Source organism: Ascaphus truei, chromosome 6, assembly GCF_040206685.1.
Source record: "Ascaphus truei isolate aAscTru1 chromosome 6, aAscTru1.hap1, whole genome shotgun sequence".
Taxonomy (NCBI): domain Eukaryota; kingdom Metazoa; phylum Chordata; class Amphibia; order Anura; family Ascaphidae; genus Ascaphus; species Ascaphus truei.
The window spans coordinates 115,118,379-115,143,281 of NC_134488.1; the positions used below are offsets into that span (position 1 = coordinate 115,118,379).

Consider the following 24,903-nt stretch of genomic DNA (forward strand, 5'->3'; position numbering starts at 1 on the left):
CACCACCGTGCTTGACAGTTGGTATGCGGTGTTTGTGCTGATATGCTGTGTTTGGTTTTCGCCAAACGTGGCGCTGTGCATTATGGCCAAACATCTCCACTTTGGTCTCATCAGTCCAAAGGACACTGTTCCAGAAGTCTTGTGGTTTGTTCAGATGCAACTTTGCAAACCTAAGCCGTGCTGCCATGTTATTTTTAGAGAGAAGAGGCTTTCTCCTGGCAACCCTTCCAAAAAAACCATACTTATTCAGTCTTTTTCTAATTGTACTGTCATGAACTTTAACATTTAACATGCTAACTGAGGCTTGTAGAGTCTGATATGTAACTCTTGAGTTTTTTGTAATTTCTCTGAGCATTGCACGGTCTGACCTTGGGGTGAATTTGCTGGGACATCCACTCCTGGGAAGATTGGCAACTGTCTTGAATGTTTTCCACTTTTGAATAATCTTTCTCACTGTAGAATGATGGACTTGAAATTGTTTGGAAATGGCCTTATAACCCTTCCCAGATTGATGGGCAGCAACAATTGCTTCTCTAAGATCATTGCTGATGTCTTTCCTCCTTGGCATTGTGTTAACACACACCTGCATGCTGCAGACCAGCAACCTGCTAAGACTTCGGCTTTTATAGAGGTGGTCAAACTTGCTGATGATCAATTAATCAAGGGCATTTGATTAGCGGCACCTGTCTGCTACTTAGCATCTTAATTCCTATGGAAGCAGTAAGGGTGTACTTAGTTTTTCACTTACAGCTTCTCCATTTTGCCTTTATTTTTGTTAAATAAATCATGACATGGTGTAATATGTCATGTGTTGTTGTTCATCTGAGGTTGTATTTACCTAATTTTAAGACCTGCTAAGGAACAGATGACTGTTATTATGTCCTCATATGTAAAACCATAGCATTTAAAGAGAGTGTACTTTCTTTTTCACACCACTGTATGTATATAGAGACAGTATGGCGTCTCTCCTGTTCAGGATTTGATATCATCCTATCTTCAATTACTACGGGTAAATACTATTTTGATTGTTAATATTATTATTAGGCTGGTTAAAGAGGTATGTTTATAGATCATTCAACATGCCAGAGTGTAAACTCATACTCTCCAAGCAATATGACAGGTTTTGTAGACGAAATTGTCAAGGAAGGGAGAAGCAGGGGGCTTTGGAGGAGACGGCGTCTCCACGATCTCACCGCTGCCTCGCTTGTCTCGACGTCTCTCCTGTGGTGTCACCGCGTCGCTCCCGGCAGATTGGCACCTGCATGTATGGAGATGCAATGCAGAGACCGCACTGCCCGCTCACGCCTCACAGAATGTCACCAAAGATGGAACCGCCACTCAATGCGTTTCGCACTCGGGAATTTGGGAATAAGTACTGAAAAAGGGGTTTGAGCTGCATGTTTTTGTAAATTGGTTATCACTTATTGTGCACTATTTAATAATGACACAGGGCCTTATGCAGAGAAGAACGTTATTTAATGTGAAAACGGCAAGAAAATAGCCACAGAATTGGAGCAAGTTATGGTCGTATGCAGAAAGCTGCGTTACCTAATTTTTCTGATGAGATTCAAAATTGCCAAGTTTTTCTGGCTAGATTGAACTCACTATAATATAGGGCAGAATGGCGAGTTGCAGTGCATCTAAGCTACCTGCATACCACCCTATTTTAACATGGCGAATTTACCAATCTCTCCACGTGTTTGGCAATTTTTAAAGTAAAGAAACCTGCTGTGGAGAATTTTATGAATCTCTCCATGTTCTCTGCAGGAGAAGCTTCTCTGGGAAGTATTTTCTCCAAAATATGGTGCTATTTCCCTTCTCTATCCTCTCTGCATAAGCCCCACAGTATCTAATATTCACGGATATATGATTTACTTACCGCTTGTTTTTTTCATACTCAATATAGTAACTACAAGCGCCGGTCTGCACCTTTTTTCTGTCTGATCCAGTATTGGCAGTCACTATAAAATATTATTATATACTATTACTAACAAGAGCTGTTCAATATTTGAGACGGGATGCAATGAAACAATGCATTAACAGTTTGAGTGCTGGGGGTGGGGCCACGGCCCCTCTGACGCGATCATGTGATCGCTCCGTCACTCATGACAGAACAGAAGAGTTCTCCCCTTCCGTTCCACTTCCTCTGGAGCGCAACCTCCCCTCCAAAAACGAGTAAAGCTGCGTCCACGCTGCTGCTGACCGCACTTGGCGCGGTCAGCACAATCAATTTTAATTTGTCGGGCCACGCTCACGCGGTGAGCTCTCATGAGCGTGCATATGAAGTTCTTAAAAACTTAAAAACATGAACAAACAAATGGCAGCTAGAGAATATATGGACTATAGAATAACAAAAATAAATGCTGATAATTAAACCAATAAGCTATGATGCATCTGACTTATAAGAATAATAATATAATAAGGCAATCAAAAAACTAAATTGTAACAAAAAATAATTAAACCAAAAATAGAATTTCGACCTGTTTGTTCATGTTTTTAAGTCAGCGTGTCTTGCTGCTGTAATAAAATCTTGTTCAAATTTTTTTTGCACTGAAGGCGCATTCGGGTCTTGTTTGCCAAACTCTTATCAATATAATTTGTGTAGTTTATTTAGAGTGCTAGCTCAGGGGATTGTCTTTGTCCCTTTTTTTCTGTGTGTTGTTTATACTGTATTTGCTACTTTCCCCTAGCACCATCAGTTAACCCCTCTATATTTATTCAACTTTCTGCCTCCTGGGGTATATATATTTTGTGTACCTTGGTAGGTAGTATCAATCTTGGGGTCTGACAATACTACTTATATATAGAGAGAGTGTATATGTGTGTGTGTGTGTGTGTGTGTGTGTGTGTGTGTGTATATATTACACATTATTTGGTGATCAACGTTCCCCCTCTCTCTTCCTATTCACTTTCGCAGCACTTATTTTAATGGCGACATGTATATTGTTATTATTCTGTAGTTAGACCTATTGTTATTTATTCATGTAGTCTGCTATGTGTGTGTCCCTTGTCTTGCAGTGATTGCAGCAGGAAAGTGTAGCCGCCAGCCTCTGTCTGGGGAAGGCGTTATAACGTGCAAGGGGGCTCTGCACTTCTCAGCACTGGGGCTAGCTGCAGCGGTTGCCATGACGACGACGCCGTTTCAACGTCCGCTATTGAACTTGCGCGCGCCGCGCCAGAAAGGGGGCGTGGCTCGACGGCAAGAAAGCGCGAGACACACTGAGCGCGAGACTGAGAGAGCCCGTCGGAGAAGCAGCCCTGAGACCCGAGGTGAGTGGGCTCGCTAATGCTGCAAAAAAAAATAAACACCAAACGGGTCGCGGATCCGTGCACCGGGTGCAATGCAAAAAAATACACCCGATGCATGCAAAATAATGGGAACAGAGGGGGAAAGTGCATGGTAAATTAATGCATTTTGGGACATTGGTATGTGAACGTAGCACGACGAGGCCGCCATTTCGCGCGCGCAACCGTGAGTTAACTCGGCGGTGGGGGGTGTGTTATTACAAGACCCTGTGGTCACCGATTACCCGTCCGAGCGGAATACGTGTTGGGTGCAGCGTCCCATTGTACGAGCACAGCATCCGCTTTATTTATTTATATCTGTGTGTATAGCAGGGGGTGCGCGCGTGCGCGCGCTCCCTCCTTCCCCCGTGTCTGGTTTGGGGAGCCTCCCTGCGCACGCGCGCGCCCCGCCCCCCCCTGCTCCAGCGTCCCGTTCGAAAGATGCAGCAGCGTGTGATTGGCTGTGGAGCGTGAGGAGGCCCCGCCCACAGCCCCTGTTCCTTTGTTTTGTTGTTGTTTCTTGCTCCCCGGTGCGCTCTGATTGGCTGATCTACAAGCAGGCGCCGCTGGCTGATTGGTTGTCTTTGTATTTGTAGCCCCCCTTCCAGTGTGTCCATTCTAGCAGCACAGAGTGGGGTGGCAGTTGGATGCGGGCACACAGCCATGTTGTATCTGGCCTGTTATACTAGGAAGGGTCATTCCAAGTGTTTTTTTTAAAGCGGGGCAATTTCTCCTGGAACCAAACTAATTACTGTGACGTGTTTAAGGGGGCCCCATCTAGGTTATTCCATTTTTACTCAAATCTGGCACCTATACGTACTTATAAACCCTTTTTATGGCCACAGGGGCTGCAGCAACCCAGGGTGGGCAGAACTCCATCTTCTCAACCCCAAAGTACAAATTATGATGTAGAACAGGAGTGGCCAACTCGAGTCCTCTAGAGCTACCAACAGATCAGGTTTTCAGGATACCCCCTGCTTCGGCGCAGTCGACGGCTGAGCCACCTGTGCTGAAGGGTGGGATATCCTGAAAACCCGACCTGTTGGTAGCTCATAAGTATTCGAGTTGTCTACCCCTGATGTAGATACTGAAGCGCTTGACCCCAGCTATGTCTCGGCACCCAAAGGGTTAATCAAACACTTCTCCATTCAGGGCCCCTAAGAAACTGTCTGACTAGCATTGCACTTCTCTCCTTTCCCCCCCCCCCCCCCTCCCTATAACGACGCGACATTGCGTCAAAACAAAAGCATTGCCGCCGTCACTTGCGCTTATAGTAAGCGCGGAGCGACGGCTTGGTCGCGATCCCTGGAAGTAATCTTTATTTGATTTTTCCAGCGACTGCAGCCTAGTGTCGCAGTCACTATAAGCATAGCCTAACAGGTAAATCCTTTAGTAAGATCAAACATTTTTAATTGGTTGGCTTGTTTTGGTATACGATGCCGATTATCCTTGAAACAAAGGATTACTTCCATCATAATTTGCTGGTGCATAATTTAGACGCTAGCCCCCTGCCAGATGCCAGCAACGCATAGTTTGCTTGTAAGTAGTGATGGTGTTTAAAAGACATCACAAGCAGTGGTTGTTTTGATATTTCCGGTTACATATTGGATTATGAGATCCCATAATAGAGGGGTTTGAGTCATTAAAGCAGGGGTGCGCAAGATTATCTGCGGGGGGCAGGGTTTACAAAGGCCCCGCGCGCTTCCCGAAGGCATTTAATTTAAATGCCAGGGAAGCGGCGAAAGCCTCTGTAAACCTCACTTGCTTGGTTCAGCCAGTTTCTGGAGACGCGTCGCCATGGCAACACGGCATCAAATGATGTTGCGTTGCTATAGCAACGTGACGTCATGACGCCGGGAACCAACGAGGGGTGGGAGAGTGCGGAGAGGACAGCCGGCAGGGGGAAAAGATTACGCTACGCTGCATTAGTGAATGAGTCTACATTATCAAGGTGCCATCAACATGCGACAGCCCGCAACTTTTTATTAAAAGTCACAAAGCGGCCCTTCATTTCCAAAAGATGATCAAATATATATTTTTTATTCATACACGCAATAAAACTGAGTGCGAGTAAAATATAGGGAACGTGGAACTATTGTGGCCGTGAGCCATTTGGTGATACTTAAAGGACTGGTTCTGACAATAAGTAAATAGCCCCACTAATTATTAGGATATTGTTCTGATGAAGTATTTCAGATAATGGAATATCGGTTGCTCCTGGAGTTGCCTGAAAGTTCTGGAAATCACTCATCTGCATTTATGGACCGACTGGTTTAGTATCTTTTGAGGTGAAACTTGAATTTAGCTGTAGCCTTTATGTTGATCCTAGGATCGGTCAAAACTGTTGATGACTGTTTACCAACATATGAGCTTCTGTATAGTACATGTTCTAATACTTATATTTTCACTTTGAGTATTGGACTTCTGCTGTTTTCTTTTGGAAAGTGTATCATGGAATGGAACTTAGTTTTAACACCGTGAAGGCACAATCCAAGCCGGTATCTCCTACACTTTTCTCCAGTTTAACGCCTCCTGTTACATGGGCCAATAGGAAGCCACACCGGATGACGTTACTGCTTCATATTGGCCCAGGAGATTTGAAAAGCAGCCATCTAGTGAATCCTAGAGTGGCTACCGGCACCCACTACGAAGGCAAGTACCTCCGGAAGCGGGCTTCGTGGAATTGAAATTAATGGGGTTTAGCCCCGGAGATCCCCTGCTTCAATTCTGTATTTAAAAAAGAAAATGAAGGGAAAAAACCTGGCTTGCTAATGTTATGTTAAAAACCCGTCTCTTTGTGTTAATTCTATTATCTATTCATTCTTTATCAATTTCTGCTAATAACTGTGTTGAAACGCACCGTGATGTTTCAGGTCTTGCGCCAAAGGTTTCCAGCAGCCCAGACCATTAAAAAAAAAAAAAGAGGTATTTTCAGAAGTCCACCTTAAATTGTATTCCAACGCTTTCCACCTTTACCAGTGTAGAACTTGAAATAGAATGGGTAGGCTGAATGCATTCTGCTGGCACTGACCCCAAGTACCTTGGTGGTTCGATAAAGAATAGCGGTCGTATTGGGAAAGATTTCAAACTCTACCACTATGGACTTTCGGTCTACCTTACCCAGGGGTATGAAAGGAAAGATAGCATAGGTGAGAAGTGTTGCTTTATATATACTTATACTGTTTATTAAGCATGACACCAAATATTTTAATTGCATGAATATGTTCTCTTAAGAGCTTTAATTGTTGGTCTTCTACTAATTTGAGCACGGATCCTAGAAGTTCAGTATCTGGGTGTTATTAAAAGTCTGTTTTTAGTTCATAGACAAGTTCTTCTTTTACCAAAGTAGATCTGTGTTTATAACGATCTTGCACTTCTGCAGCACTTTGTCATAATCCTAAACTTTAAAAAAAAAAAATCTATATCGTGTAAATAACATGGCGTGATATTTATAAGTGTAATAAAAATATTTGGCAAAATGATGTTAAACTTTGCTACATGTTCTGATTTTGAAATGAATATGAAACTACTAGTGAAAAAACATTTGTTTTGCTGAGTATTTTAAATTGGTCATGAAAGAGAAAAAGTTGTCTTGCTTGCCATGGGTGCTTAAGTACAGTAGGAGAGCAGCTTTAGAAACTGCCAGACATGAAGATCAAACAGCACTCTCTGCTGGGCTTAGAAAAATAACTATTTTATTATAGAGCAAAAACTATCAACGTTTCGGTCCCACTATCAGTCCTTCGTCAAGATGCAACCGAAACGTTCCTCATTTTTGCTCTATAATAACTACACTATTTTGCTAACCCGAGTGGAGTGCCGTTTGATACTCTTCTTCTCTGGCACTAACTTTCTCCTTTTTAATTGGAGCGACGTGCACCCATGGCAAGATACCTGCTGTTTTTTTTTGTTTTTTTTCTGTTTTTGTAAAGTTGATCTAAGTGGAAGAGGCTCAAATGTGTGCTTTTATGTGGAGGCTGAAGGAAATGTGTTGGGGGCAAAATATTACAATGTAGTTCTAGAGTGCAAACATAAGCATTCTGCCATTTATCTGGCAAGTCTAATAATGGAAGCCAGCTGTGGGTACCATAGCTGCTTCTACCCACCGCTCCCCCTCCTGTCTGTAATGATCCCACAGCCTCTCCTGGCTTCCTATCAAATCCTGTATCACACTCCATTCTCCTCCTCACTTTTAAAGCTTTACACTTCTGCATCTCGCATCTCAGCCCTAATTTCTCGCTGTACACCATCCCGACTCATTAGTTCCGCTCAACGATGTCTTCTCTCTACCCCTTTTGTATCTAAAGCCCTCTCCCGCCATAAAACTTTCTCACTGACTGCCCCGCACCTCTGGAATGCCCTTCACCTCAATACCCGACTAGCACCCTCTCTATCCACCTTTTAAGACACACCTTCTTAAGGAAGCATATGAGTAGCTCCATGGCTGATAATTAACACCTCATACATAAACCTTGGCCCCTTGCAGACGCACTTACCAGAACGCCCTCCTACTGTCTCTGTACGTTTTTACTACCAAACAATTAGATTGTAAGCTCTTTGGAGCAGGGACTCATTTTCCTAAATGTTACTTTTATGTCTGAAGCACTTCTTCCCTTTGTGTTATTTGTTATTTGTATGATTGTCACGTGTATTACTGCTGTGAAGCGCTATGTACATTAATGGTGCTATATTACTAGACATACAGACATACATGTCACAGTTTAGGTGCCAGATGACCAGGTGTTTGGTATTTTTCCATCCCTGAAATAAAGGAAAACAAAACGACAAAATCATTTTTGTGACAAAACTCTTAACACGGAGAACTGTGGCATTAAAGGATTATGGGTGTTTCTAACATGTTAGAAGAATCCTCTATGGGTGAAAAAGCTTTACAAAGTTAACGGGGTACCCTATGTAAACTGCTCACACAGACCTTTCTGCAGCGTCCACTTACAGTATGTGGCTTTATTTGTCTTCCCCCACCAAAGGTCCAAGCGATATCACCATGCCGATCCGTCGTTCCGTCAATTCAGCCAACCAAGAAACTCCTCCCAAAAACCGCCCTGCTGAAGGTGAGGAGGACAAAGCAGGTAATGACTGGGTGCTGCTCATGGAAAGGACGATTCTTGGCTCTTCTCGTTAACCGCAATGCTACGTTTATTTAGCACTTTACAGTCGTCTGCTCTTGTAGCCACCTCTGGGGCAGCCACCTCTGGGGCAGCCACCTCTGGGACGGAATCTTTGCATATTTCTAGTGCTCTGTTCTGCATGGGCTGTCTGCAAAGAAGTACTTTGGCTAATATTTTGACTCCAAAATAATGTGTATCCAAGTCCTCATGAACTAATAACAAAGCATTATTTTCACTTCTCACTATTCTTTAAGCTGGCTTAAACTGGCTGTCAGAACAAGCTACTGATCTGTAGAGGGTTGTGAATAGAAAAATGGTGTTTGAACTGGCAGTGAATAGGTTTCGGTTTTTATATTTGGTCATCCACTTAAAAGCATGCCAAACAGGTAGGATCTTCTGTGCCCTTCCGTCCATGTCTCTGCCTCTTATCTTACAGAGCCTGATGCCAGCTCTGAGGAGTCTGCTTCCACCGGAGAGGAGCAGGAGACCGAAACTCCCCCTGCCACCTCTAGCGAGACGGAGCAACCCAAGGAGTCCGAGCCCGAGGAGGAAAAGAAAGCAGATGGACAGATAACAGAGGAGACCAAGAAAGAGTAAGGAGCTGGGCATTACAGGGGGAGACAGGAGCACGGTTCATACCTGTCGTTCTAACTTCTCACACCGGATTTCCTCCGCCTGTGTTGGTTTAATTGGCAGAACATAGTCACTAATGGGGAACCCAAAGCCAGGTGTGCTCTGAGATGGCACAGCAACCATTAAACCCATCCTAATCTACCTGAATGGTCTCTGCTCAAAGTGCTCACAGTGAAATGATGCCGAAAGACTTGCCTCTAACTATTTAATATACTGTTGAATAAAAGGTAATGCCTCGTTAATGAATCACTAACTGCGTCTCCCCATGTGGAATAACCAAAGTCTCCCAATGTACATGTTAGAGACTGGAAGCGCAGAGATTTCTTTCTCCCGGTGCTGAGAATTGGAAACGTGGGGGTCTCTCTGATAATAATATTCCCTGTATCCTAGTGTCTGTAGGCTGATTCTGTAAAACAATGTATCATTGGCACCATATAAATAAGCATCTGTGTGTATACACAAGGGTGGGTGTAACACCCACCAAGAGAGTGTTTCTTGAACACTAGGAAAAAAGGAATTGTGGCCATATTGATCCTTTATTTCATGGCGTGGGGAGGAATAGGTAGTATGATACCGTTTATTGGACCACAATGGTTTGCCATATATAAGCTTTCCAACCTCCTGAGTTCTGCAGGTATTCTACATGTTTATACCCATTTCACACTTCTTTACCGCTCAGAGTAACAATGAAGACACTTTAAAAAAAAAAGCTTGGCCCAAGGGTCGGCAACTCCAGTCCTCAAGAGCCACCAACAGGTCAGGTTTTCATAATATCCCTGCTTCAGCACAGCTGGCTCAGTCATTTTTATTTCTTTTCCCATCGGTTTTGAATCTGTGCGCTTGCTCTCTGCAATATATGAATTGCATTATTTACTTCACCTCACTGCACACTTCTTATTTCCAATGATGCGTTTCATTAAAAACAAGTGCTCTTGTAATGAAGTAAAAATGGAGACATGGCTGTGTGCGTTGATGCAATGTACTGCATTTTGTAGAGAATAATTAACAAAGTAATGTTGGGTACAGTTTAAAAAAAAAAACACAAATGACACCGCTTAACTGATATTTATTATATTTTATTTGTGAAGTTTCTTTAAAATAAGTGAATAAAAACTGAAAAACACAAATAGAAGAGAAATATTAAGTTACACAGTTTGGGAGATAAAAAAAAAAAAAAAAAAAGCTGTTTGGAGAAGGAACTGTAAACCTGTCTCATGGGAGGCCATCTGTTAAAAAAAACTAGAAAAACGTGGGATTTAACCCGTTCCCGGGGTGTGATTTATTTTTAATCACGGATCTTTTTTACAGTGAGAAGGAGCAGTCTAAGGCGAAAGAGAAGAAGGTGAAGAAGACCATTCCATCCTGGGCCACTCTATCTGCCAGCCAGCTGGCCAGGGCACAGAAACAGCCGCACGCAACGTCCTCCTCCCGCCCCAAGATGGATGCCATCATTACAGAAGCCATCAAGGTCTGTGCTAGGAACTGTCCCTGCATTCACCTCCTGCTCCGCTGTAGTCCCCGATGCCTTCCAGTGCCCGTGCCTGTTTTGCCGTTCTGTCCTGGCTGCTGGCATTTTACTGAAGCCCCAGGGCTCTATAAAAAGACCACGTGGGTTTTAAAGTAAAGTCAGCAGATATATTACGCGATACAGATCTCTTTGGGGCTCCTCAACATCTGAAGAAGACCGCTGAGGCTTATGTACAAACTAAATGTATTTTATAAAAAAAAAAACTCAAATTGGTCAATGTAGAAGTTATTGCTAGTTTGCAAAATAATCTGGTATCAAATAATCGGTATTTGGTATTGTCTCAAAAGTGCAATCCCTCCTAGGACCGAAGTGAGTCAATGCCACTATATCTAGGTGATTGATCTTTTTAATACCATCTAGTACTTATACATTGCTAAGTAATGCTTTAAAGTTAGTTTGTTGGTAACAATAATTTAAAATAAAATGTAAACATAAGCTGAGGCTTGGGGAGGGTTTGATCTCCCCTTTCTCTGATGTTGCTGTGTATTCAAAAAGAGCTTGCCCAGGCAGAACTCTCCTATAAGGACATGGTGGAATAAGGGTACAGAGACATCATGATTGAAGCAGTCCCTATACAATTCATAATTTTCAAAAATATGAAAGCATCTCGATCTTTGCTATTAGCTTGGCTTGATTTGCTTACAGAAGCCAATTAGATTTAACATCTGTACAAAAGGTTGTTTTCTCACCGGCTTTGAGATTTGCATTTTAACCCTGCAAGCCACAATGCTAGGTTATGTTTTATTTATTTAAATATGATTTGGGGACAGGGGATGAGGCACCTTTCTATTGGCCACTGAAGTGAGGTTGGCGGTAGCCATATTGTTTACCCAGACAAATATGCTAAGCATACTTAGAAATATTTTGGGAACCAGACTGGAGATAGAAGTAATGCAGTAATGTGTCTCTCTCTGTTATTCTGTCTCACGCTTTCTCTTCCCCCCCCCCCCTCTCCCCCCACCCAGGCATGTTTCCAGAAAACTGGGGCCTCGGTGGTGGCGATCCGGAAATACATCATCAACAAGTACCCGTCCCTGGACCTTGAGCGGAGAGGGTACCTGCTGAAGCAAGCGCTGAAGAGAGAGCTTCAGAGGGGAATCATCCGGCAGGTGAGTCGTGACGTTTCGCGGAACTGCAGGAAGTTACATTGGAATAACCCAGCCCAGTGCTCTTGCTAGTTGTATTCACAATGACTATAACTGCTGTATACAATCATTCTAATACTTCATTATCCCACACTGCGCATGGGAGGAACACATTCATTTTCCTGTAGGTAAACTTTTTTTTTGAAAATACCTGCAGCTTAAAGAACAAAAATTAAAAATTATTTTAATAAATGTGTTTGGTGTTCTGGAAAGATGCGCTCTTGAATTACTACTGACATACTAAAGTAGGAGTGGCCAACTCAGTCTCCAAGGGACACCAATAGGTCAGGTTTTCAGGATATCCCTGCTTCAGCACAGCAGCTAAAAGTACTGATTGAGCTGCCTGTGCTGAAGCAGGGATATCTTTAAACCTGACCTGTTGGTGGCCTTTGAGGACTGGAGATGGCCACCAGTGTGCTAGCGTTTAACATTCATTGTTTTGTTAATGCAGCTGTCCAAACTGATCGCAATTTCTCTTCTCTCCCCCACCCGCTCCCCGCATTGGGATCTCCTATTACCCTTTCCAGTGCTGTTTTTTTCTTCTTTTTTTCTTCTTTTTAATCTGATGCTCTGCTTAGTAGAAATAAGAATTTGAAATATTCCGTGTCCGGTATGTTTATATTGGAGATCTCCCTAGAGAACCGTGCAGTTTAAGGGCACCGCAGAAGCTAGAGATAAAATTATGATTTGTAACGAATACAAACTTTGAGACGAGCAGGGCATGCACAGAAAGCAAATGACTAACATGAGTTCATCTCTCGTAGGCTTCTGGAGGGTTTGCTAATTTAAGTAAATGTATGTATGGTTAACATTATCTCTGTCCTTTCACTGCTTTGTGCTGCTTAAACCTCTTGTAACAAAGACTGCATTGTACGGTGTGAAAAAAGTATATTTGCAAAATTTGGGGTGTCTTGAATTTTATAGATATATATATATATTTGTGTGCAAATGAGGAAGCAGTATATTACTTAAAAGGAGCAAAGACCCCCGTCCCCATAACTGTTAATTGAGCTCCAGGGACCACCTACTTCCCGAGAGACGTCAGTAGCTGCTGCAAGTATCGCCTGCATTTTTACAGGTCCTCCAGGCCAATAGGATGCAGTGTTTCCCATTGGCCTGCGGGACTATAAACCACCATATTGCTTGCCTAGCCAGGGCTTCTCCTGGCATGTCTTACGGAGGTATTTCGGGAAGCAAGGGGTCACCAGAGCTTAAATGAACTCCGTTCAGCTCGGGAGACCCTCTGCTTCCCACATAGTAGAGAAAAAAAAAACCTAGGCAGAAACGCACCGTCTAATGCCCATCTGTTTCCAATCAGGTGAAGGGGAAGGGAGCGTCTGGCAGTTTCGTGGTGGTGTCAAACTCTGGCAAAGCTGCACCCAAGTCCAGATCTGACAAAAAGGTGACCAGATTCCATCGCCTACTCGTACATGTGAATTTGCATTCTGCCTTTTTATCTATAGTCCATGTGCTGCTGTCATGCGCTCAGGGGGTATGCTGACAAAGAGTCTGATCTCGTGTAGTTCCGTTGTGGAGGGAGATCTGTAAGTGGGTTCTGGTGCCTGGCATCTAGATGGGGACCAAGAGGTAAGGAAAACAGACTTCTTACCTAGTATGTTAGTCCCCCCCAAGAGGATAGTTCAAGCAAGGCAAGCGGAGATGCAGCAGCTGTGCCGGTAGTTGTGGCTGTGTATCCAGTGGCTGTGTCAGCTGCATGGACTCCCACGCTCCCTCCGTCGTGTGCTTCCTGGGTCTCGGGCAAAGCTATACAAAGAAAAAACATCCGGAGCGGCAACTGAATGGCAGAATCCAAGATAAGCAGCACTCCGGCAAGTTCAAAAAGGGGCTTTATTTGGACAAACGGCAATCTCCATGGACAATCTCCAGGAGGTGAATTTACCTGAGTGCTACTTATCCTGGATTCTGCCGTTCAGTTTCTGCCCCGGATGTTTTCTTTATTGCCTGCCTTTTTGTATCTATATTTCTTTTTTTGTTCTGTGGAGTATGTTGGCACATTCTCAACAAGTGTAATAATACTTTGTTACGGAGGCCGGAATCTGTCACTATAAATGAGACGTTGGTCAGCGTGGAGATGTTCAGTATAGAATTTCATGTTTTTGAGCATAATTAAGGGGTTACCTTGTGTGATGGGATTAGGCGCATGACCATGTAACAACTGCTACGGTTTGGTTTAGTTCGTTAATCTATTCAGCACCTGGGGCGCCTGGCATTCAATGCTTTTCTGGTATTAACACCATGTAGATATCTATTGCGGTAAAAGAAATGCATTAAACATATTTAGTTGTCGTTAAAGGGGACCCTTCCCAAAAAACAAAAAGTAGAATTGTTGGGTGCAGACGGGTTTCTTTGTATCGGGTGTTCTTTGCGCTTGCTCCTGCGGTGAGCATACTGAGATGATAAATTAACATACCCCTGAAAGGACAACCCCTGTAGGGAGCGTGTGAGCCTTGCAGTTGGAGGTTGTTGCATTCTAGCGTCTGTATAACCAAATATTATTGTGTAGCAAATACTTGTAGTGTTACAAAGAGGCTTTGCAAAGCCAGCGCACAGGTATTGTTTTGTTGTCCAGCTGTGTGATCTGGCGCATTATTGCTAATGTTATCCCTGTACCTGCAATGCACCAACAACTTCTGCATCTCAGTATGTCTTCAGCTATTGTTAATGGAGATTTAGTAGCTTTCTGAGAGCTTGGTGTGGCCAACTCCAACAGGTCAGGTTTTAAGGATATTACTGCTTCAGCACAGGTGGTGCAGTCATTCTGACTGAGGCATCGATTGAGCCACCTGTGCTGAAGGAGGGATATCTGTAATACGTGGTCTGTTGGTGGCACTTGAGGACTGGAGTTGGCCATCCCTGATCTAAAAGATTTCGGGGTAAGGTACAGACAAAGGTTGATGGCATTTTACCCATGTTCCCTACCTGCTGTAAGGTCTAACATATCTAACACTTGTATTCGGTATTTCCTGCCCCCAAAATGGTTCCTTCGTGTCTACCTCAAACATTTTAAGCATTTCGAGCCATTGCTTCCTTGTTCCTTGTACAACATGAAGTACACTTCCAGTTCAGTAAAACGGTAACTGTTCATTGTCCTTATGCTATTCTAATCCATAGAAAAGACAAAACAGAACTCTGCTTTACGGTTTTATCACCCAAAAGAAAAGTTTATGCTGAAGATAAATACTCGCATACAAAAATAGTACAAAAGTGGCGTTGATATCAAATAAGTTCTAATAGCTTCAAAGATGGATGCATAATTATTCCTGGGTACAATCCTTCTGTTTAATCTTGGTATCTTTTTGTTAAACCTGGCTCCTCCTCTCCTGGTGTTGACTCGTCTATTTTCTCCCTTGGCTAAAATTGCTGGATATTGATCCAGACAAAATGTACCTAGTCGGCCTTCCTACTACTAATTATATGACCAGATATGGTACCGTGTGTCTTTCAGAACACCCTAGGCCATTTAACATGTCATACCTGATGAGGAACTACCTACCCTCCATACAAGGAAAATTAACCTTCTATTTGTCTGAAACGAATACCTCAGTTATCCATAGCAACTGTCTCTCTCGCTGGCCTTTCCCCAGACATCAGAGGACAGCCATATGGCCTCCGTCTATCCATAGATTCTGCTTGTTAGAATAAGTTAGCCACCCCCCTTTTATTTAATACTTCACTTGTAATGAGATCTACAGAAGATTCTGACATTGTCCCAGGTAAGAAGATCTTCAGAAGTCATTCTAGTGTCAGAATAAATAGACATATTTCCTTTTCTTCCTAAGATATCCTTCCAACAGTTGTCTTGTAATCATCACACTCGTTCATAATTTTAGGGGGACTTAAAATGTCTCACAGTAACACAGTTTATTGCTCCTTTTGCAGAAAAGCAACTCTGCTGCTGCAGCTGATCAGCCCAATGTGAAGCTGGAAGACATCCTGCCTTTGGCCTTTACTAGGCTGTGCGAGCCCAAGGAAGCCTCTTACGGTCTGATCAAGAAATACGTGTCACAGTATTTCCCTAAACTGAAGGTGGACATCAGGTTGGTAATGTTAGACACACACACACACACACACACACACACACACACACACACACACACACTGCTGTATTGACCAATCTCTGAAGGCAAACCTCTCACATTCCGTGGGGCTGCATGTACCCCTATATCAGAGAGTAAGGCTGAGATTATAGTGCACGCACCCGACGCTCACGCAATCTCTGCACATACTGTTTCAGACGATGGGGGAGTGGCTGTGACGTCACAGAGCTGGTTCGCCGTGATTGGCGGAACCGCTCTCGTGGTGCGGCAATCACTTGGGAAAAAAATTGTTTTTTCAAAACGCGGTCTCCATCATACGCGCACTAGGGACGGCCTCTTAAGGGATTCTGCAATTTGTACTTGGTGCGCGCAAGCACCATTGCACACAGTATGATCTCAACCTAAAATGGAATTATGTGCAGTTCAAAATCAACATTTTAGTAAGTAGAGCTAATATTTACTAAAGTCTTCTGCCGTAGACCACCTTACAGCCTATGGGCGGGGAGGTGTCGCCCAGCGTAAGGAGGTGCTTAACGTCCAGATTATCCTTTGAATGAAATTGTGTTCTTTTCCCAGGCCTCAGATGTTAAAGAACGCCCTGCAGAGAGCTGTAGAGAAGGGACAGCTAGAGCAGATCACAGGGAAGGGAGCTTCCGGAACATTCCAGGTGTGTGGACAGTTGGTTTATCTCGTAGAGAAGGGGTGGCCAACTCCAGTCGTCAAGGGCCACAACAGGTCAGGTTTTCAGGATATCCCTGCTTCAGCACAGGTCGCTCTGTCTTCGAATGAATCAGGGATAAACCGGACCTGTTGGTGGCCCTTAAAGACTAGAGTTGTCCACTCCTGCCTTAGAATCTACTTTACTCGGTTTATATGCCAGATTTATTTTAATCTGTGTGTAGGCTTTTTGTTAGAAGTCGGAGGCCCATAACAGGTCATTTCCTGGATTTCAGTCCCCTGTCCTAGAGTGACCTTCATCTCGCCAATACCACACTGTGCTTCTTTGTAGTCTAGTAACCTGATCAAACAAGATTTGTATTTTAAATATAAGCCTGCAATCTAGAAAAATATCAACATGATCATTGTGGTTTAAATTAAATTTTTGCATGTAAATATTTCCGTCTCTTCAGCTCATGGCAGTTCTTAATGCTGGTCCAAAATGTTGCTTGCTGAGGTATTGCAGTTTATGACCCCATTCTGGTAAAGATAGATGTACTGCTTTAACAGGACAGTGCACGAGCTCAGACTGCACTAACACTCTTTCAGTGAAGCAGCAGCACTTTGATTGAGATGCCATCACACAATTAGCCAGTCATAACCACAGTGATTAAGCAGTACAGAATAACGAGCAAGTGTCTCTCCTATGATGCAGCTGAAGCGGTCGGGAGATAAGCCCCTTCTAGTGGGAGGAGCATTCGAGGACTCCATCCTGGCTGCCATTACAGCCATGAATGAACCCAAGACCTGCTCCACCACCGCGATCAAGAAATATGTGCTGGAGAACCACCCAGGAGTCAACTCCAGCTTGCAGGGTGAGTAACCCGCACTCCAGCATCACACAATGAAACGCCAGGTTTCAGAGGCAGGTCATATTAACCGCATCGCCATACCATGCAAGACCGGCTTCCAGGAATAATAACGTGAACTATATAATGAAACTGCCGTTTTCAGTGGCAACCTTGTGCAAAGCAAAACACTACCAGGGTAAATCTATGAACCCACAATACAGAACCGTGCTATAGCTCTAGTGTTCTATTGATTCAACTCATAACAGGGCATGGTCAACTTTCAGGAATACATGCACCAGTCATATAAGCAACAAGATGATTCTGTCAAGTGACAGTTTCTTAATCTCTCAACACAATTTACCAGGGAGGAATCCATTGCAATAATAGTGCCGCAACCTCTATATTAACGAACAATGGATTAACTGAGTAAGTGAAGAGGCGGCTTCATAACATTGAAGTAAATAAGCCACATGGCCCTGGTGGCATACACCTAGGAGTTCTTAAGGAACTAAGCTCACTGATCACCAAACCATTACATTTATCATTCAAGGACTCCATTACCACAGGCTCAGTACCACAAGATTGGCGTAAAGCAGATGTGGTGCCTACATTTAGAAAGAGAGCTAGATCACAACCGAGGAATTACAGACTTGTAAGCCTGACTTCAATAGTGGGGAAGCTACTTTAAGGTCTAGTATGGGATAATATTCCGGAATACCTAATGGATAACAAAATTATTAGTAATAGCATGGATTGATGAAGGATGGGTCGTGAGGAGGCAAGTAGGAATTTAGACCAGGGTAATGCAGTTAATGTGGCCTACTTAGATTTTGCAAAGGCTTTTGATACGGTGCCACACGAGGTTGGTGTACAAAATAAAGCAAATTGGACTCAGTAAAAATATTTGCAACTGGATTAAAAACTGGTTGAATGATGGACAAGATATTTGTCACAAATTGAACGTTTTCAGGTGAGCCTAAAGCCGTAAGTGGAGTACCTCAGGGATCGGTACTGGGGCTGTTGCTTTTTAACTTGTTTACTAATGACCTTGAGGTTGGCATAGAGGGCAAAGTCTCCATCTTTGCTGATGACACTAAATTGTGTAAGGTAGTAAAATCAGAGCAGGGTGTAACTTCTCTCTAGAAGGACTTGGATAGACTGGAAACTTGGGCAGATAAATGGCAGATGAGGTTTAATACAGATACATGTAAGGTTATGTATTTGGGAAGAATATACAGGCGACTTACAAATTAAATGGGGGAAAAATAGGTCAATCCTTGATAGAGAAGGATTTAGGAGTGCTTGGCAATAGTGCTCAATGTCATGCAGTAGCTGCAAAGGCAAACAATATCTTATCTTGCATTAAACGGAATGGATGGAAGGGAAGTAAACATAATTATGCCGCTTTATAAAGACCACACCTTGAAAATGGATCACAGTTTTCGGAACCACTCCATAAAAAAATCATTGTGGCACTAGAAAGTGCTGAGAAGAGCCACCAAATTAATAAAGGGGATGGACAATCTAACTTATGAGAGGCTAGCTAAATTAGATTTATTTACATTAGAAAAGAGGCGTCTAAGAGGGGATATGATACCTATATACAAATATATTTGGAGACAATACAATGAGCTTTCAAAATAACTATTCATCCCAAGGGCAGTACAAAGGGCTCAGGGCCATCCCTTTAGGTTGGAGGAAAGGAGATTTCACCAGCAACAAAGGAAAGGTTTTTTTTTTACAGTAAGGGCAGTTAAAATGTGGAATTCATTATCCATGGAGACTGTGATGGCAGATACAATAGAGTTGTTCAAAAACAAGGTTGGGCATCTTTTTAGATAGGAAAGGTATACAGGGATATACCAAATAAGTAAACATGGGAAGGATGTTGGTCCAGCGAGTAATCTGATTTGCCATTATTTTGAGTCCAGGAAGGAATGAATGTATTTTCCCCTTATGAGACAGAATTGGATAATATGTCACTGGGGTTTTTTGTTTGCCTTCCTCTGGATCAATATACTGTGAGCACAAATATAGGATAAATTATCTGTCGTCTAAATTTAGCAGAGGTTGAACTTGATGGGACTATGTCTTTTTTTCAGCCTCTACTATTTAACTGTGATATGTCTGCTTTTAAAGCCAGTCCTTCACAGAGAAACTCAATATAATGTCGCCATTCTGAAAGAGTCCCACATATTTCATATTATAAACAAATATCATCTTTCTCTATGATCCCTGCACACCCAGAGACTTATCCGGTGCTCTGTTGCTTCCTTTAGTTCATCTGCTTAAGAGGACGCTGCAAAAATGTGAGAAGAACGGCTGGATGGAGCAGATCTCCGGGAAGGGCTTCAGCGGCACATACCAGCTCTGCTTCCCTTATTACCCCAGGTATGAAGGCAAATGCCAGCGCTGCGTCCCTCTGTGTAAGTAACTGGCTGCATACCGGATATTTCCCTTCTCGCCATAGGTAACATGCATACGCCCCCCTGAACCACAGGCGTGGATTTTAGATGCATAGCCATGGGGTTTCTGTAGCTGTCTAAGGAAGCGCTTATAGTGACAGCGACGTCGTGTCAAAACAAATGCATTGCCGCCGTCGCGTGCGCTTATAGGAAACGCGGCTTGGTCGCGATCGCTGGAAGTCATTTCCATTTGATATTTCCAGCAACCGTAGCTTGCCGTCGCCGGCACTATAAGAATAGCCTTAGGCTGCGCTTATAGTGCCGGCGACATCACGGCAAACCAAATGCAATTCCGCCATCATCGCGTGCGCTTATAGTAGAAGCGGGGCGACGGCTTGGTCGCGATCGCTGGACGTCAATTTGATTTTTCCAGTGACCGCGGCGTGACTTCGCTGTCGCAAACGACAGGACTATAAGCGCAGCCTTAGGCTACGGTCCCAGTGACCGCGACGGAGCGCCTAACGGCGTTCGTGCCGTCCACCTGAGCAGTCTGAAGGACTTCAGATCACTCGTGGCGGTGGCACGGCCATGACTTCACGCGGCTGGTTCGCCCTCATTGGCTGAACCGTGACGTGGCCATCGCTCGGGCGCCCCCGAAAAAGTCAAATTTTTGACTTTTCAAAATGTGATGGCGCTTTGTGAATGCGCGCTCACAGACTGACTGGGGCTGGCCCCCATAGAGGGCCGTACCTTGTTTGCGCCGCGCACGCCATCGTACGAACAGTGGGGATGAGGCCTTAGTACTTCTTCTGACCTGGTGGCATTGCTTCTCTGCATGTTCTCTCGCCCTGCAGCCCTTACGTGCTCTTTCCAGAGAAGCAAGAGGAGGAGGAAGAGGAAGATGAGGAATCCGAAGACGAGTCGGAGGAGGAGGCAGACGAGTCCGAGGAGGAAGAGTCGGAGGAAGATGAGCCCCCTCCAAAGCGGAGGTGAGGGAAGGGGAGCGGGGTACCTGATGGGACTGGATGAGTTGCTCTTAAAGGAGCAGTCGCCCTTTCTTGATTATTTTTCAACACCGTCTTTCCTTCCCTCCTGTGACTGGGAAGCGGTGACTCCCTGCAGCTGTACTGCGTTAATGTCTGCTCTAGGGTCACGCTGCTTCCTGCGATGCCTACCTGTCATGGTAGCCCTGGTACCATCTGGAGGAAACAAAATCTCCCTCCCAATGTAGACCTATAGGAAGCAGTCATGTTATTAGACTTCGTATTGGCTCACGTGAAGAGGGGGATTTAAATATGAGATACAGATTTGGGGACCACCTGCTTTCCATCCATGGGGGGAAATAAAATGGGGCTGGGGAGGAGGTGTAAGGCCACTTTTTTTTTTTTTTTTTTTTTGCTACCAACTTCACGGTTTGTCCCGGTTTGCCCAGGTCGTATAGAAAAGCACAAATAGATAACAAATTGAAGGCAGCCTAAAAAGTTATTCAAAATGCAACATAGTTTTTGTTTTTAACAGTGTCACAGTTCGTGTTTTAGAAAAAGTGTTTTTTAACAGGGGTTCCCTGCCTTAAAATGGGACCAAATATAGAAGAATTTACAATGCATCAGACGCGCTATTAGAGAAGGTTGGGGTTCCTCAGAATTACACAATATATTTGTAGGGTTCCTTAACCAAAAAAGGTGGTGGGGGGGGAAACCTGATCGACTCTTGCTGGTTCACAGAAACCTATTAAATTGAGCTTTTAAATGTTATTTCTGCAGTAGAATTCTTTGTTTACTTGAGATTGCATCACTAGCACTTCACAAAAATAACAAGTGCTGTACTTTTTATTTTAATTGTTGTGCTGCTTCGTTTTGTGTCTTCGGCCTAAATAAGGGCTGCTGTGCCTCGACAATACAGTATACTCTGGCTTTCTGTCAAAGGCGCAATCTCGAAGAAGACCAAGATTAATTCATCACTGTGACATTTAAGAAGTAAAATCTTGTTTATTGGTGACTTAGAAAAAAGTATAATTATTGTTTAAACCTTTTTCTAAGTGGTCCTGGAAGTGTGTGTGAACATTGCAAATTGAGACATGGGGGGGGGGGGGGGGAGGGAGGAGCTATTCTCATAGCTTCGACGTTGTCAGTGCCAACCGCACAGTTTGGCATGTTTACAAGAAGCGGAATGAAATGTGAGGAAACAACCTTATTCTCTATTGCCACCCGCTTCTTCTAACCCGTGTCTATAAAAAGTGGCGAACCCCGCGGTTTAACAGCCACACTGCAGGGTTTGTACGTGCTTTAGAAGCGGAGCGCTCAGAGGTGCTGCTAACTCCATCCCCAGGCTGATTTTATGGGTTTTGCTCTCTCAGCCAAAGTCATATTTCAGGCTCTGGATGTAACTTGCAATAGCAATCTCCCGACCTTTATGGGTGTTCTAAAAGACTCGCATTATTATTATTATTTTTAAGCGGTTTGTTTAACGGAGCTACGAGACTTTGCAGTTGCCCAAAAATGGGAATTTTGACAAACAGGTCAGATTGTCAGAGCCCGAGTGAAACCACTGTAAAAAAAGCCTTTTAGGCACGGATTGGACATGCGAGATGGGCTTACAGAATAGCAAAGCATTCCAATCCGATCGGAAAGGGCTCTTCAGAAACAGATTGACACTTCGGAGCTTCTAGAATAGGCCTCTTGGTGTTTTTTGTTGATCCCTTAGCTTAGGGGTGTGCAAACTTGATGTGGGGGAGGGGAGGGAGTGCGGCGTTTACAGAAGGCCTGCAGTTTCCCCCGGGTATTTAAATTAAATGCTGGGGGACCGCGCAAGGCCTCTGTAACTTTCTCCTACCTTGTCTTCGGTGACGCGTCACCATGGTAACCCGGCATCAAATGCCGGCGCAGGGTGACGTCGCATGCCATTTGACGCAGGGGAGGAGAGCAGGCAGGGGGGAGCAGGGAGAAAACTTTGCGCACCCCTGCCGTAGCTTGTTTTTTTTTTTTACTTTTTTTTTTCTTCTCTGTCTCTTTCTGACATGGAGGGGCTTGTATGTATTGTGTATTGCCCCTCCCCCCCCCCCCCCCCCCCCATATACACACTTATGGACTTTTATACCCTATGTATGAATAGGTGTTCCTATTTTTGATCTTTCAAAGACTGATGATATATAAACAGTGCATACACTGATATTGAGCACCATTTTCCACTACTACTTGTATGTATCTGAATGCATTATCATGGGGGGGGGGGGGGGAGAGAATTACTTCTGCAAATCATGATTTAAAGTAGTCCAAAATAGCAGGTTGTCAACACCTTACCATTTTTCCAATTGATATCTGTGCACTTGCTCTGCAGACCCCTCCTAGCAGGAATGGTTTCATCTCATCGACCATACAGCCTTTACACTGCTGTTGCCGACATGTTTGTTCTCTTGTTTCCCCGCAGGATGCAGAAGAAGAAGGCGCCTCCCAAAGCCAGATCTAGAGCTCCCCCACCGAAATCCAGAGCTAGAGCTCCCCCACCTAAATCCAGATCTAAAGCTCCCCCACCCAAGCCCAAGAAGAGTGCACCTAAAAAGGTTCCCCCACCTGCCCCCGTGAAGGCTAAGAAAGGCAAACCCGCCCCACCTCCATCCCCTCCGCCTCCACCTGCTAAAAAACCAGCCAGCCGATCCCCCAAGAAGCCAGCAGCCGGCAGCGGGAAGAAGGAAGCGAAACCTGTGCCGAAGGGCAAGTCCAGCCAGCGGAAATCCCTGAGGACCAAGAAGTGAAAGGAAAAACGTGTAAATAAAAGCACCTCGAAACGACGACGTCAAAAAGAAACCCGAGTCCAAGTGGTAACATTTGCAAGAAAAAAACAAACAAAACAAAAAAAAAAAAAACTTTTATAAGGTTAATGTGCGTTTCCGTTTGATCCTTTTCCGAGGCCTGAAACCTTTCTTTAAATTTGTTTTTTTTTTAATTTTTTTTTGTGTTTTATAACAACGGTGCAAAAATTAACACAAAAAAAAAGTATGTTTTTTTGGTATAGATGTAGCCACTGTGTACCCTAAAATTCCTTCCCGTCCCTTACAGAAAGAGAAACCAGCAGATGTTAATCTTTAGTTCCTTTATCGCATTGTTCCTTGGTTGTGAACGCTCTTTATCCATTTGTGTTTTAACATCTTTATTTAAAAAAAAAAAAAAGTTCAATTTTAAGAGTTGGCTTTTATGCTAAAGTTTTTAGGTTTTTGATACAGACTGGGAGCTTCAGGAGCTAATCTGTTAGCGGTCTCCCTGCTCTTCCACCCTCCAAATAAAAAAGCCTCATGTAACCTTTTACTTTACTGGCCTCAGTGTATTTTTAACTCCATTGCCCCTTTGCAGCGTTACACGTAATCCGTAGATATCGCTCAACCTTTCAGTTGGTCAGATAAACGTCGACTGCATCGGAAATTGATAGAGGGAGAAGATCAAATCCCCCTCGCTGTTGTCCAGTAACCATCTGAAATGCAAAATACCATAAACCACTTTTGGCTTCGGCAAGATTTGATATTTTCAGAAAGAGGAAGTTGTGTGCACTGTCGTCACTGGGCTAAAAGAAATGAATAATATAGTGGGCACCTGTTTCTATTTCTGCCTTCATTGCTCTAACAGGAGAAGTGACTTGACATGTTTTTAAATTGTCCTGCCTTAAAGACTTTCTTCCTTTTTTTTTTTTTTTTTAAGTTTCTCCATTAAGGCATAAAAATCTTGTGACGGTTAACCACTTTCTCAGAGAGGGTGCAGAGTAGAAAAATGGTTCTGCAAACATTTACTAAGCTGCCAGGTTTTGAGTGGGGTGTTTTGGGTCTGAGGCTTTGTTCCGTTGGTGAGGATGCACGGGCAGCCTTGCTTGAGCTGACCAGGTATTTGAGGTTTGTAGCTAGTTAATTCCTTTTGGTCATGCTATTTATCACAGCAACAAAATAGTTAAAACAAGAAGGCATGAACAGTATAGCTGACTTTTTGTATCACTGCCACGAGCTGTGTGCTACAGGCATCTATAACTTGCAGCATGTTGTACAGAAGTAAAACAAAATTACAAGATATTCTCCTTGTTTCCAGCTTATTTTTTTTTTTTAAACCAACTCTTTATTTTATTATTTGTTTGCCATTTTTGTAAAGACGTGGGTGAGGATCCAGGGTCTGGCATAGAGATGTGAACCAATGGGTATTATGCTGTTTGCTATAATAAACAAAACTAGATTCTG

The 24,903-nt window shown here is 43.6% G+C and overlaps 1 protein-coding gene across 6 annotated transcripts; it reads left to right on the forward strand.

Moving 5' to 3' along the window:
- Positions 1 to 3,116: 3,116 nt before the first annotated feature.
- On the forward strand, positions 3,117 to 24,903 carry HP1BP3 (heterochromatin protein 1 binding protein 3). 6 transcript variants are annotated; one of them, XM_075605905.1, is made up of 13 exons: positions 4,306 to 5,573; positions 5,807 to 5,937; positions 8,274 to 8,375; positions 8,851 to 9,007; positions 10,356 to 10,515; positions 11,541 to 11,684; positions 13,039 to 13,122; positions 15,621 to 15,778; positions 16,355 to 16,445; positions 17,151 to 17,310; positions 19,566 to 19,677; positions 20,546 to 20,680; positions 23,118 to 24,903. In XM_075605905.1, the coding sequence occupies exons 2-13, from the start codon at positions 5,850 to 5,852 to the stop codon at positions 23,440 to 23,442; spliced, it is 1,716 nt and encodes a 571-aa protein (XP_075462020.1). In that variant the 5' UTR covers positions 4,306 to 5,573; positions 5,807 to 5,849; the 3' UTR covers positions 23,443 to 24,903. The 6 variants fall into 6 exon arrangements, with proteins under 6 accessions (XP_075462016.1, XP_075462017.1, XP_075462020.1 ...); XM_075605901.1 differs by lacking the exons at positions 4,306 to 5,573; positions 5,807 to 5,937 and adding an exon at positions 3,117 to 3,270; XM_075605902.1 differs by lacking the exons at positions 4,306 to 5,573; positions 5,807 to 5,937 and adding an exon at positions 3,117 to 3,270 and having other exon boundaries at positions 8,274 to 8,357.